This window comes from Malurus melanocephalus, unplaced genomic scaffold (genome assembly GCF_030028575.1).
Source record: "Malurus melanocephalus ecotype Western Australia unplaced genomic scaffold, MMel_1.1 scaffold_776, whole genome shotgun sequence".
In the NCBI taxonomy this organism is placed as follows: Eukaryota; Metazoa; Chordata; class Aves; order Passeriformes; family Maluridae; genus Malurus; species Malurus melanocephalus.
In genome coordinates, this window is record NW_026624008.1 from 10,882 (window position 1) to 23,761 (window position 12,880).

A 12,880-nucleotide genomic window follows, 5' to 3' on the forward strand; every position below is an offset into this window, starting at 1 on the left:
GGGTGGGGGGCCCCGCGGCGCTGCCAGACCGACCCCTGCCCATCGCTCTTAAGGAACTCTCATGGCTTCACGGCTGCAKACAAGTTGCCGTGCATCGTGGTGGACTATCGGAGTTTGCATCCTGGCAGCCGCGCTCCTACCAGGTGAGCCGGTCCCCGGAGGGCGCTGGGCACCGCCGGGGCACTGCGGGGCTGGAGGCGGCCCCCGAGGGGGCTTGCGGGGTGCCCGTGGGGGAAAAGGGGTGCGGGGAGGGCTGCGGAGAGGCGGGGAAGGGTGGGATCGGCGTTTTGGGGTGCGCGCCCTGGTCTGGAGCAGGTGTGGGAGCATCTGTGCGAGGGTGGGAGAGAATCGGGGCCGGTTTCAGCGCCGGCTCGGCTCGGAACAACACGCTCGTTTGTTTTGGAAGCAGCTGCAGGCAGCGGGCTCCGGAGCCCTGGGAGCTGAGGCCGTTTGTTTGCTTTTTGGATCGAGCGGCGTCTAGCGAGGCGCAGCAGCCAGGCTTCCCCGGARAGGCAGCCACGAGGCTGGGCACGGAGCGCAGATGTTTCGGGAGGAGAGATGGAGGGTTTCGGCTCTCCAGCATCCCCCAAATCCCCGCTCCCCTCCGCACACACTTCCCACGGGCTCTTTTCGCGGAGGGGCTGGACCGCTCCCAGGTTTCAGAGCTTCCTTTCGCTGCTTTTGAGCTTGGCTGCCTGATGGCATCTTATTCATCCCTTTGGTTCCGATCCATCCCTTGGGTTCTGATCCATCCCTGGAAAGGAGGGGATGGACAAAGGTGCMGATCGAGCGCTCCCCAGCCCGTTGGACCCACGGGCGGTGGCAGAGCCGTCCGTGTGTCCCTTCCCCGGGCTCGGAGCTGCCCTGGGCTCCAGCGCAGCGCTGGGAAGCGGGAGAGTGACCCACTTTGGGAACTGCCCTGCGGGGACTCATTTATTCCGCTCCAGTGCAGAACGGGTTAATGCCATCCTGGAGGGCTTTCCGGGAGTCGGAGCCGTGGAAAGGGGATCGGCAGTCTGCGTTTACAGCCTGTGAATGAACTGAGAGATGCAAATAGAGCCCGTGTTTGCCTTTTTGGGGCTCGGCTGGTGGCGGCAGGGGCTGGAGCGCTGGCAGCGGGCACATGTGGGGATCCAGGGCTGTGCCTGCAGCAGGGCTGCGATCTGCAGCTGGAKAGAAGTTGCAGTGAAGGCAGGGTGGAATTGCGTCCACTCCTGGTCTCTTCGGGCTGGGGCTGCGTCCGAGAGGGGCAGCCGGGCTGGCTGGGCTGTGACTTGGGGCTGTGGCCGCAGGGAGCGAGGTCTGGGCCATGAGAGCAATGCCAGGGCCCAGACTTTCCTGGCGCTGGCAAACACTGGGAGATGATAACATCAGGACATGGGAGATCAACAGATCGCAGCGACTGGATGGTCTGGTTAAAATGGATGAGGGCAGGGATGAAATGGGAGGGGGTGGTGATCCARAAACCGGGGAGGCTGTGAGAGGGAAGAGGTTAACAGGGCGATGAGAAAGCAGGGCTGGGTGTACCTYGGTGTTGCCAGGACAAAGGGATCTGCTGTGCATTGCAAAAAGAGGTGAGGGAAGGGACAGCCTCGGGCTCCCTGCGCTCCTCTGTGCTCGCAGGCAGGTGCCTGGCTGAGCTCTGGCTGCTCACAAGGACTCTCAGAACTTTCCATGCTGTTCTTCACCCATCCCTCCCTCCTTCTCATCCTTCCACCCGGCAGCCCGGTGCAGAGAACCCTCCCCCCAGCCCCGGGGAAAGGCACTGGAGGTGCAGTAATGCTGTGGTGACCGTGCTGGGTAAACCAAAAGGACTTTGTGCTCCTCTGGGAATCGCTTTCACCAAGGAGACACGCAGTGACCCTGACACAGCCTGGCATCTCACCTTGTCCTGCCAAGACAGACTTTTTTCCCCGCACTTCTCCTATTTTTGGCTGTTCTCAGGGCTYTGCTGCCAGCAGCCGGGCGGGTTTGTCTCCTGCCACTGCAGTAGCGTGGCAGTTTGTCTCGCACTGTCCCGCTGACAGCTCTGCCAGGATAAGCCAGTGGTGCAGCTCGTGGTGCCTTGCCAAGGCCGGGGTACAGCCAGCTCCGCAGTGTTCCGGGAGGATAATCCTCCCCCAAAGCCTGTCCGGGAGCAGCGGTGCCCTGCAGCCTGTGTGGGCGAGACTCTCGGCCCGACCAGTTCAGTGGTGGATGCACCGCAGCTGCAGGAGCGTCTGATCCTGTGTTGCATATTTATTCATCCCTTTATTTCATTAATTTGGGTGCTTGTGTGTGCTGTGGAGGGACCCAGAGCTGCAGGGAAGGACAGGGCTCAGCACTGCACRAAGCCACAGCACAGAGCCTTTCCCCAGACCCCAGGTCTGTTGCCTTCTATAGTTCCTCGAGTTCGCATTGCATTGTGCCAAAATCATATATAAATACATAAATAAAGCTGTATTTAAGCTTTGAATACAGACAAGATTGCTTAACAAGGAGAGGAAAACTCAGGATCCTCTACTAAAGGGACCTAGGAGCTGTGGACCTGCTGGAAATGTGGTTTCATCCCCAGCACCCAAGAAGGATGAGAGCAAAGCAGGAGGCACTGTCTGCTCTCTGGAAAACCTTTCGTGTCCATCTGATCAGTGCCATTCTGTTCTGTTCCCATCCACCTCCCCCTTCAGATAATGTTAGCTTTATTTTTTTTTCTCTGATAAGGAAATAAAAGTTCCCCTGCCATAAAAGCAGTAAGGAGTCTCGTATAAAAATGTGCTTTACAAATTATCTTTAATGTGAGCGGTTCAATCGTCCAGAACGGATTCAATTCATGGTTCCTGCAGCCTTCCGTGCCCATCCATTTGGAACCAGGTATCAACTCACGCCTCATTCGAGGTATTGATATCAACAGGGGTTACTGGAAAGCCGTGGGGGAAGGGGAGGAGAGATCCTAGGCAGCTGATCTGCAGAGGTTAGGAACATTTGCAGTTGAATTTATGCTTTACAAGCCTTAACAATCTGTCTGTTTATCCCCGCCGTGGAGCTCCTGCAGCTTGAGACGCAGCCACACAGAGCAGAGGCATCATCTGTGCCTGGTCCTGCCTCTGCACATCTGGGGCTCTGTTCCCAAACGCTGTCTGCAGACAAATTCCTCTGTGCCATTGCTGGGCTACCTCCCGATCTCCCGGAGGGGCCTGGGAACACTTTGCAAAGTGCTTTGAGATGCTCCGCAGGGGAGAGCTGCAGAGGTGGCTGGAGCTGCTTTGACACGGTTTTTTTCCATCACGGCGCTTGAAAGGAGCATTGACTGAGCCGTGGTGACCTGCAGGGCTGAGGTCAAACTTGGCTGCAGCTGGAGGGAGGGTTCGTTTTGGGGAGGTGCAACAGCTCTCTGGAGTGCTGGGGAAAGCCAAAGCGTGTCACTGCAGGATCTGCTCCATCTTGTACTTTAATATCCCAGAGCAGCTTCCAAAATGCAAAAAAGTTACCAGAGTCTCSTTCAGCCTTTGGTTTGAGTTCTTGGTTGGTATTTTTTCTTCCCCCCCGCAATCCTGCCTCCTCCCATAACTCAGAAACAGCAGCATCAGGCTATTTCAGGAAGCRCAAGCGTGTCTTTGGCTGATCTTTTTTCTCATTAAACCTCACTTAAAACCGACCGGTCGGGTTTTACCCTGGCGTGAATTGAGGAGCTGCTGAGTGTGTCAGCGTGGGTGAGGCGCCAGGCGGGGGGAGAGGCAGCTCAGCCCATGAGCAGGAGGGTGTCTGCCCCATGGCCAGAACCAGGGAGGGCTGGAGCTGTTTGCACCATTTAAATCGAGCAGGAGCTCCCAGCCCARCGCACAGGGAGATTCCAGGAGCAGRGGCACATCCAGCAGCATTTCCAGTGCTGGGATGAGCTGGTGGCTGAGGAGATGCTGGCAGAGCCTGRCACATCTCTCCTTGCATCACCCCCKCTCTGTGCTGCCGCTGGACCAKCCACAAAGCCCRGCTTAAAGGGAGGCACCGCAGGGATCCTTTGAGCAGCGCTCACACCTCGGCTGAGTCACYGAGGGAACCAGCAGAGCCGGTTGTCCTGACCTGCTTCCCAGGCCTGCCTGCCGCTGGCACCCCRTGCCCTCTGCCAGTGCCACTGCGGCTGGGGACAGCCTGGGGGGACAGCAGCAAGTGGCCACTGGGAGCCACCGAAAGACTCTTTCCCTGCACAGCACTGCCAGCAGACAGGGATGGGGCAAGCACTGCAGGAAAAAGGTGTTTTTATCCCAGAATCCAGGAGGATTTGGATTGGAAAGGACCTTAAAGATCATCTTGTTCCAACCCCCTGCCTTGGGCAGGGACACCTTCCATGAGCTGGTTTGCTCCAAGCCAAAAATTTTTGGAAGAGCAGGAGTCRGGCTGCCTGTGAGAGCTGCAGGGGAGAGTTGGCCACATCTGAGGATGGCCACTGTCCTCARGGCTGCTGAGGAAGGGCTGGAGTCTTGCACAATCCTTGCCCGAGGTGCTGATGGCTCTGGCTCGGTCCCTTTCACAGGCCAGCCAGGCTTATCAGTGCAAAAAAGCAGAAACAAATGAGGGAGGGACAAAGGTACTCCAGTCTCGCAGCCCCTGGAGATCTTGCTTTTTCAAATAACGTCAGATTAAATCAGGGCAGCTCCGCTGAAGGGTGAGCTGGTGCCGCCAGCCGCTGGAGCTGGGACCCGGTTTGCATTGGAGACACCTCTTTGTGTTAATTATCAGAGCTCAGCCATCCCAGCACGGAGAATTCCGAGCTCTGCAGCGCCGGCTCCGAACCCAGAGCAGCTTTTCAGGTGGAGATTTGTTTAACTAAGGAATGRAACGTCTCCTGACACGTTTCCTCCTGGCTGCTGTTAAGCCAYGGATATTCACCCAGGTGCACTTGGCTTGTCCCAGGGAAGGATTAGTCCAGGCTGGATTGAGGCACATCCCAGCACACACTCGGGGCTTTCAAGGGGAACCTCTCAGCTCCACAGCAGAAGAAAAACCCTTAGCAAGCTGCTCAAATGCTGAAGTGCCACTCGTGGGAGGAAGGAGAGTTTCCCCTCTGCCGCCACACCGGGTTTAAAGTCCCGTCTGTGTCACATGGAGAAAGGGGAAGAAGCGAAATTTGCTGCAACGTGTGCTGTGTCACAGCCTCCACGGGCACTTGGGGACACTTGGGGACACGTGGGGAGCTCAGCACCTGCTGCCCATCAAGCGTTTGTCCCCATCTGGGGGCCGATGGCAGCCGTTCCTACAAACTGCTCTGCTGCAATCCCCAGGCAGACAAACAGCAGCTCCTGGCCGTGGAAAGGGCAGAGAGCTTCAGTCCCTCGCTGTCCCCAACSCCGGGTGACACGAGGGCCCAGGTCAGCGAGGCACAGAGAGMCTGGCCAKYGGTYTCTTGCCCCRTCAGCAGCTCTGTGGAGTGCTGGGSATGGGTGGGAGGAACTGACCCGACTTGACGAACCGTCTCATTCCCATTCCCCCGCCACAAAGCAGTCCCTGCAGGAGGTTTATAATCCTGCCGTGACATTATTGGGTGTGATGCAAGAGGGAAGCGTTTCTAAGCGTTACCCACCCCACTCTGCCTCTCTCTGCCTCGCTCTGCTGCATGCCTGCCCTCCCTGGCACCGAGCCAGACCAGTTGGGCACTGGTGAACAGCACTTCAGCCTCCAGGTGGGCAGGGAGAAGAGCTCAAGAGAGGCAGAATCAGTGTCACTCTCCTCCCTGGGAGTTAAAACACAATGAAGAGGTTTTGCTGTCCTCCATCCCAGCCTGTTCGCCTTTCTAGCTGCGGGAAACAGCAAAGTGCTTCCATCTGCTCCCGACCATGCAGGGATGCTCCAGATGCRGTCCAGGACCTGCAAATCACATCCCTGCCTTGGAGCAGCGGCAGGCACCAGATGGACCACCTGGCTGAGAGACAGCAGGTACTCCCAAGCCTGGTTAGGCAAGAGGACTCAGCCTCCCTCTCTCTTCCCAGCAGTTTTCTCCCTATTAGAAGGGAAACCTTAGAATCAGGCTGATGTTGAGGCTGTTTTGCTTTTCTCATGGAAGATCCATCCTGTGCTGGAGAGAAGCATCCGGAGGCACGGCCAGGAGTGACAGAAAGTCCATGCAGCTCACAGCCAGGGCTGACATCCAGCCCTCCCAGAGCCATTCCCAGCACAAAGGGCTGTCTGTGAGGGGGCTGCAGGGAAGTGCTGTGTGGCCACCTGRGAGCAGAGGCAGCCGTGTGCTCTGTGCGAGGCTCCAGGCAGCGGGGSTGCTGCAGTGCAGGCTCTGTGGCTCCAGGGGGGAGGCTGGCTTTCACCTGGTGCCTGCTTTTTGCACTGAGGTTCTCCCCTGTGGTCAAACCAGTTCTCATTTCTTACCCGCTGTCAGRACACCCTCTGCACCGGGTGAGGAGCTGCTTGAGCAGCTTTCCACTGGCCATTTCCACAGCCCAAGGGGGCAGTCTGGGGGCAGAGTTCTGCCTGTGGACCCAGGGGCCAATGCTGATGTGTACAAGAGGCTGCTGTGACTCAAAGAGCACAGGCCTGTCATTAGAGATTGTTGTGCTGAGTGTCCTGGCAAAGCCAAGGGTTACAAACGGTCCCTGATGGGCAGAAGTCACAGACCCAGGGAGTGTTTAATAGGAGAAGCAGGGGAGGAGAAAGGTCAGGGTTCCTGTCACTGCCTGTTCCTGATTTCTGGGTAGGGTGGCTTGACACAGGATGGTTTTGCTGCCCTGTGTGAGGAGCTGTGGCACTCAGGGCAGGGAGAACARCCAGGGAGGGATGAACCCTGCCCTGAGCTTGAGCAGCCCAGCTCAGCTCAGAGCCTGGTCCCAGATGAGTTATCAGTTCTGTGGAGCCATAACTCACCCCTCACCCAAAACCATGGCTCCCCTTGCCTTGGAACCTCTCCTAGAAACAGCACCACACAAAGCCTGCAGTCAGGAGGACACTTTTCACTGGAGAATTTACTGTCTCGTAGGAAAAGGCATATGAKGAGCTTTACTCTGATTTTTCTTGGCCTACACGACCAGCAGAGACCCCTTGGAGGCAAGTCCAGGGTCACATTCCCACCACTGCTGATGGACTTCCTAACCTGGGGTGTCCAAACGATAGGAAATGTTAAGGATGGATAATCCAGGTCCATTTAGGGGCTGTAAGAACACACCAGAAGAAGATCTCCCCCTTTCTGGAGGGGTTGTATTTCCTTGCTCTGGCCTGTCCCCTCACTTAGCCAAGGCAATGAGCAGCAGTGTTGTTTTAGGGGCTGGAACAGGAGGGATGCCCAAGCTGCTCATTCCTGGGCCTCTTGGGGCTCCTCCCCTGCTCAGCTGYCCCAACAGAGCATCTGGGGACAGTCCTGGAGGAAGGGACATCCCTGGATTCGGGGCAGAACCGAGGCCGTGCCCATTTCTGGCCGTTCAGGATCAGGGATGTGTTGCATAGCAGCATCATCCCTGCCATGCTGTAATTCATATCAGCTGCCAGTTTCCATGGGATACAGGACCCCTCTTGGCTCTGCTAGRCTCGATGGAGTGCTGGATGTTTTATTTGGGAATGGTGAGCTTGGTTTGGTGTGCCAGGTGCTGAGGAAAGGGCRCTTTTGGATCTCATTACTCCAGTTCATTACTCCCCAAACATCTGWGTGCTGCCACGGGAGCAGGGCAGGCCCGGAGCTGTGTCTGTGTGAGTTTTATGGAGAGGCTCTCCCCACTGATGGGGCTGAGCTTTGCCAAATTTACCTCGTGCTGGGGTTCAGCAAAAGCCCAGGGAAAGTGGGGGAGGGCTTCAGTTGGGATCTCCTCACCCAGGGAGTGATTTTGGCATGCTCTGATCTTCAGAGGTTTGTTTGGGGATTTGCTGGATGCTGTGATGCCTGATGGGTGTGCTGGTGTGTCCCTTTGATGGGAGCTGGATGGGATTTTTTGGGGAGGGGTGGGAGGGAAGGAAAAGGCTTGCGCAGAGCACAGCTCGTAAAAGGGGGAATGTTCTCTGTGCCTGAGGAGGGAATGAGGAGCAGGGTGAGGAAAAGGAAGGCTGCAGTGTTTGGAGGGAAGGGCAGTGCCCTGGCAGTTCTTATTTGGGGYTCTCCAGGAGAGCCAGGCTGGGATTTCTCACTCTCTGTCACCTGCAGCCTCATCCAACCCATGATCAGTCAGATTTCCTGGATGTCCACCCCAAACCCATCCCACCCCGTGCAGGGCAGGCAGCACTGACCAACTGCAGCATGAGGAACGATCAGGAAAGCAATTTGGTGATCCTGCACATGTTGATCCATGGATTCCCTGCTGCAGAGCTCAGGTGGCCTCACCACGGCTGGGACACTCCCATGGGACATCATCCYAGACACAGAGCCATCAGAACCAGAGCAGGAGTCACCCCCAGGATTTCGAGGAGTCAGTTTGCATTTGCTGCTGATTCAKTTGGGAGCTGGAGTAGCAATTTGCCAGTGAAAGAAAGAACCTTTATCCCCTGACTCCCCCAGTCCTTCTGGGAGTTTGGTTTCCCGGCTCACAACAGAATGATGGTGGTAGCAGCGAATTCTCTGGGGCTAATATTGCCAGCTAGCACACTATAGAAAGCAAATCCTTCATTTCTTGGCGTGGCAGGAACAGACTTTGGAAAATGTACCCTGATTTTTAAATACCCGTTTCGCCTGTGGTGTAAATACTAAAATGTGTTTTTTCTCTCCCTTCTCTCTCTCTCTGAGTTTAAAAATATCTCCAGCCTGGGGAGGTGCATCTTTCACTGAGATTTATAACGGCTGCTCTCAAGTGATCTGGAAAATGAGCCTCCCTCTGCCCCATCCAGCCTGGCACCTTCCAAGAATTTATTTCCTTTATTTGCGTGAGCCTAAGAATACTTAGAGGCTGCACCTCCGCCCAAGCACTCTAATTATTTAAGTTTTGTTTATGGCCACTCTCTGGGGAGCTGGGTAGGTCCGGGCTGCTGATCCTTCCCTCCTCAGGGTAATTCAGCCCTGCATTACTGCTGTTTAATAATGACCAACAAATCACAGATGCCGCACCATTTGCCCAGGATAGATCGCCCTGGGTCTGTAAATTGGCCAAGCCTTTGGAGCAGGGAGTGCTGAGATGTGCACGGGCTCCTGTGTGAGTGCAGAGCTTTGGCTTTGAGTGCTGCTCAGTGCCCCGTGCCCGTGCCAAGCTGCATTGTTGGTGATGCCGTGCTCACTTTTGGCTCTGGCAGCAGGTGGGATAGTGTGGCTGAGGGGAAGAAGGAGTTTGGGATGCCTGGAGGCAATGAGGAAGAGGAGGAAGGTTCCATTTTGGGCTCTGTCCATCTCCACACCCAACCTGTGGCTGCCTCTGCTCTCACCCTGGTGCTGCACTCCCATCCCATGGTACCCCACATCCCCATCTCTGCCTCCCCACTCTGCCCAGCCCCTTTGGGGGGTTCAGGCCACCTCACCCCAAAGCTGGGCAGTTCTGGCAGTGAGGTGAAGCTCCCCAGCCCCAGTGAGATCTGAAGGAATCTGTAGTCTCATGGCTCCCTCTGCTCCCGTCACGCTCAGTGATAAAGAGAGAGATTTTGATTACATTATGACAGGCAACAGAGATGGAGTGAGAGCTGCAGTCTGCCTGTTGTAATTCCAGTTAGCAGGGGTAATGTGGCCAGTGCCTGACAGCTGTATTGATCCTGATTTTGGATGGGGAGAGCCTTTCCAGGGGTCTCTGGGGCACGGGGCTGAGCTGTGGGGCAGAGGAGGTGAAGAAGGGTCTGTTTGTCATGGAGCACTTGGGCAGGCAGCTGCAGCTCACCTTCAGCTCTCTTCTGAATTTACCTCCAAATCTGTGCTGCAAACTCCCCCTGGGATTCCTCTCTACCTGCAGGATGCAGCAGGCTTCTCCTTGGTGTGTGCATGGAGTAAGTTTATCAGAACTCAGACTCTTCCCAAGACAGAATGTACCCCAGTAAAACCAATCAGCAGCCGGGGAACAAAARCCCAGGGCTGCAAAGGAAGGGGGAGTTTCCCTCTCCCACTTGGAGGCGACTGCTCAAGGTCAGAGCTGAGGCAGGCTGGCAGGGGCTGTGGGCAGGCTGTTTGTGCAGATGCTGTCTCAGCTGTACCCTCTCCGTGGCAGAGGGGAGGGCTCCAATTTGCAGTTTTGCTGCTATTGATCTGAGACCTTTCRCTGCCTCTGAACTCACTTTGGAAAGAAAAGGCTCCAATCATTCTCTTTAAGTACATCTATTTTTTTTTGTATTCTTGACATTTCAAATGCTGCTGTGCCCGTGGAGTACCTTACAGCACCTCACTGGAAATGGGAATATCTGCTGCCTCACACCGACTCCTACCAGGCGTGAATCAGCTTTTACTTACAGCCAAAGAATGGCCTGGAGGTGATGGCAAAGGCAGGCTGAGCTCAGGAGGGCTGGCAGCATTTCCTGGCTTTGCCACGAGCTCCCTGGAATATCCTTGGCCAGCTCGCTTCACCTCTGTGTGCCTTTCCTTGTCAGRAGCTGCTGGAGCTGTCCCTSCCTGCTCTGCTCACACTGCCCCGTGTCCACAGGGTGCCTGGCACACCTGATCCTCCCTGAGCCAAGCAGGACACGTTTGCAGGGCACRGGGAAAGGTGACTCCTCTTTGTTTGATCATATTTTCACAGCAGCCAAAGGCAGGCAGCTCCTTGCCCAGGGAGTTTAGAAGGCAGGAAATGCTTTTGCATGGATCTGTGGACAAATATTCTGTCAGTGCAAACACTGGGTCCAGTTTCAGGGTGTGGGGTGTGAGGGGTGACATCATGGGAGTGGGTGAACATGGCCTGTTGCTTTCTCTGCCTGCTTCAATGCAGAGATGTTTCAACTTCTCACTGAACTGTGTTTGCGTTTGGGTCACTTCTGCTTTCCCCAGGAGGGGTTGCAGGTGGCTGAGAGGTGTGGGCTGGACATTTCCCCACTTCCCYGCTGCCTCCCCACCCATCCTCTGGCTCTTTTTTGTGTAACAACACCACAAAGGACTGTCAGGGCTTCACATCGTGCCCTGTCCTTGGACCCACCACGGGTGCTGAGGCAGGAAGGACCTCCTGCCATGGCAGCAGTGGGAATCTTCAGACACCTCCATGTGTTTTGACRTCCCAGAAATTCCCTCTATGGTTGTGAGCAGGATTCCTGACACTCAAGTTGCCCTGTGGTCCTTCCAGCAGGTAGGGATGGCACCCAGGAGCCACCCARCTTGTCCCCGTGTGAGCCATCATCACATGGCACTGGCTGTGGCTGCCTCAGACAGCAGATGGGTTGAAACAAGTGTCTCTGTGCTGGAAAAACTCTCGAGTCTCTCTCCCGAGTAGATGACGACTTCAGCCATATGCAGGAGTCTGTGGCATTCTGAGGCTGGGACAAAATTCCTTGGGAAGAGCCACAAAGAGCCATTGCATCCAGAAGAGCTGCAGGGTTCACTGGAGGAAGGAAGGAAGGAAGGGAGGTTTGTTCACATCCCAGCTCAGACGAGAGGCAGGGAAGGAGCAGAGTCAGCAGCTGCCTCCCGCCTGCCCACAGAGTCTGTCTGCATCCTCCTCCTCCTCACCCCACAGCCCCAGTGCACCCCAGCACCCCGGGCTGGGAGCGTTCCAGACCGGGGGAGTTATTACAAAATCCTGGTCAGGGCACAGAGAGAGAGAGAGAGAGAGAGAGAGAGAGAGAGAGAGAGAGACGGAGGGTTTAAAGTTCGATAATTGTTAATTATTACCCGAGCTTCCCAGGAGGCTTTCTGGGAAGAAGACGTGGCTCTCTTTTGCCAAGGTGTTTCGTGGAACATTAGTCTCTGTCCTGGCCACACCAAGGCCTTTCACTCTGCTGCTTTCTGCCTCCTGTGGGATTCATAAAGTGCTGCTGGAGAGCTGCTTATCTCYGAGCTGAATAATGTTTGCAGTACAGGGAGGGGAGGCAGCTTTGATCCGGGAAAGGGAGCAGGTGAAAAGGCAGAGGTGGGCTCTTGGGGCTGTGCTGCCACGTGGGCTGCTCCTGCACCCAACCTGCTCTGCACAGAAAACCCCTGGGATCCCCGATTCCAGCAGAAAAATGAGAAGCCCCTGGGAAGGAGAGGAAGCCCCAAAAAGGGGTTTTACAGCCTGGCATTGGGTGCTGCCCTGGCATGGAGCTGCCCTTCCCTGTGCAGGAGCTGGCAGGGCGGGAGCCCGCGGGCCCGGGCCACACCTGAGAGGCAGGACGGGCTCCGAGCTTCCCACGGGTGTGGGCTGGGAGCCGGTTGGGCCGGGCTGGGCCCCCAGGCCAGCGCCCAGCACCCCGACAGCGTGCCAGGGATGTGGGGAGACAGTGGGGAATGCAGGAGGGTTTGGCTCCCTGCATCCTGCAGCCCCCCGGGACCGGCATCTCCCACCCTGCTGCCCATCCTCACATCCTGAGCACCAGGGAATGCTGCTTCCCGTTCCCAAAATGTCCCATGGGCAATGAACAGAGCTGTCTGGCCTCTCTGGGAATGGGGAAAAGGCTGCAGAGCTCAGTCACAGCCCACAGGGATCTGTGTGCAGCCAAAGAAGTTGGGATAATGGCGGTAACAGCTCCAAAAGTGGCTCTGGAGAGCGAGCTTTGCTTTGGGTTTTTCAGGAGAAAACAGGCTCGAGCAGCTGAGACAGCCTGTGCCCAGGTTCCTAAAGGAACAGCCATCATCTCTTTTTATTTTTCCTTTTCTTGCAGCAGGGTTTCTTGATGCTTTCACCCTGCGTTTCCCCACAGAGTCCTTCACCTGCGCAGGCCCMGGCAGCTTGGGACGCTTTGAAGTGTGGCTTCACATTCGCTGTTTTTCCCCAAAAAATGGAGCCAGCTCTGGGKCTGAGCACAGCCAGCAGCTCCCTCTGCAAAAAGAGGAGGTGAAAGAGGAGCTGAAAGAAAAAGGGGGTGAAAGAGGAGGTAACAGGACTTCTCT

At 56.2% G+C, this 12,880-nt stretch overlaps 1 protein-coding gene across 2 annotated transcripts in view; it reads left to right on the forward strand.

Annotated features, from left to right (window-relative positions):
• Positions 1-6: 6 nt before the first annotated feature.
• Positions 7-12,880, forward strand: part of NECTIN1 (nectin cell adhesion molecule 1) — an 87,037-nt gene continuing 74,163 nt past the window's right edge. For both annotated transcript variants that reach the window (XM_057385074.1, XM_057385076.1), the window contains exon 1: positions 7-143. In XM_057385074.1, the coding sequence (XP_057241057.1) occupies positions 62-143 (82 nt within the window). In that variant the 5' untranslated portion in view covers positions 7-61. The remainder of the gene's footprint in view (positions 144-12,880) is intronic.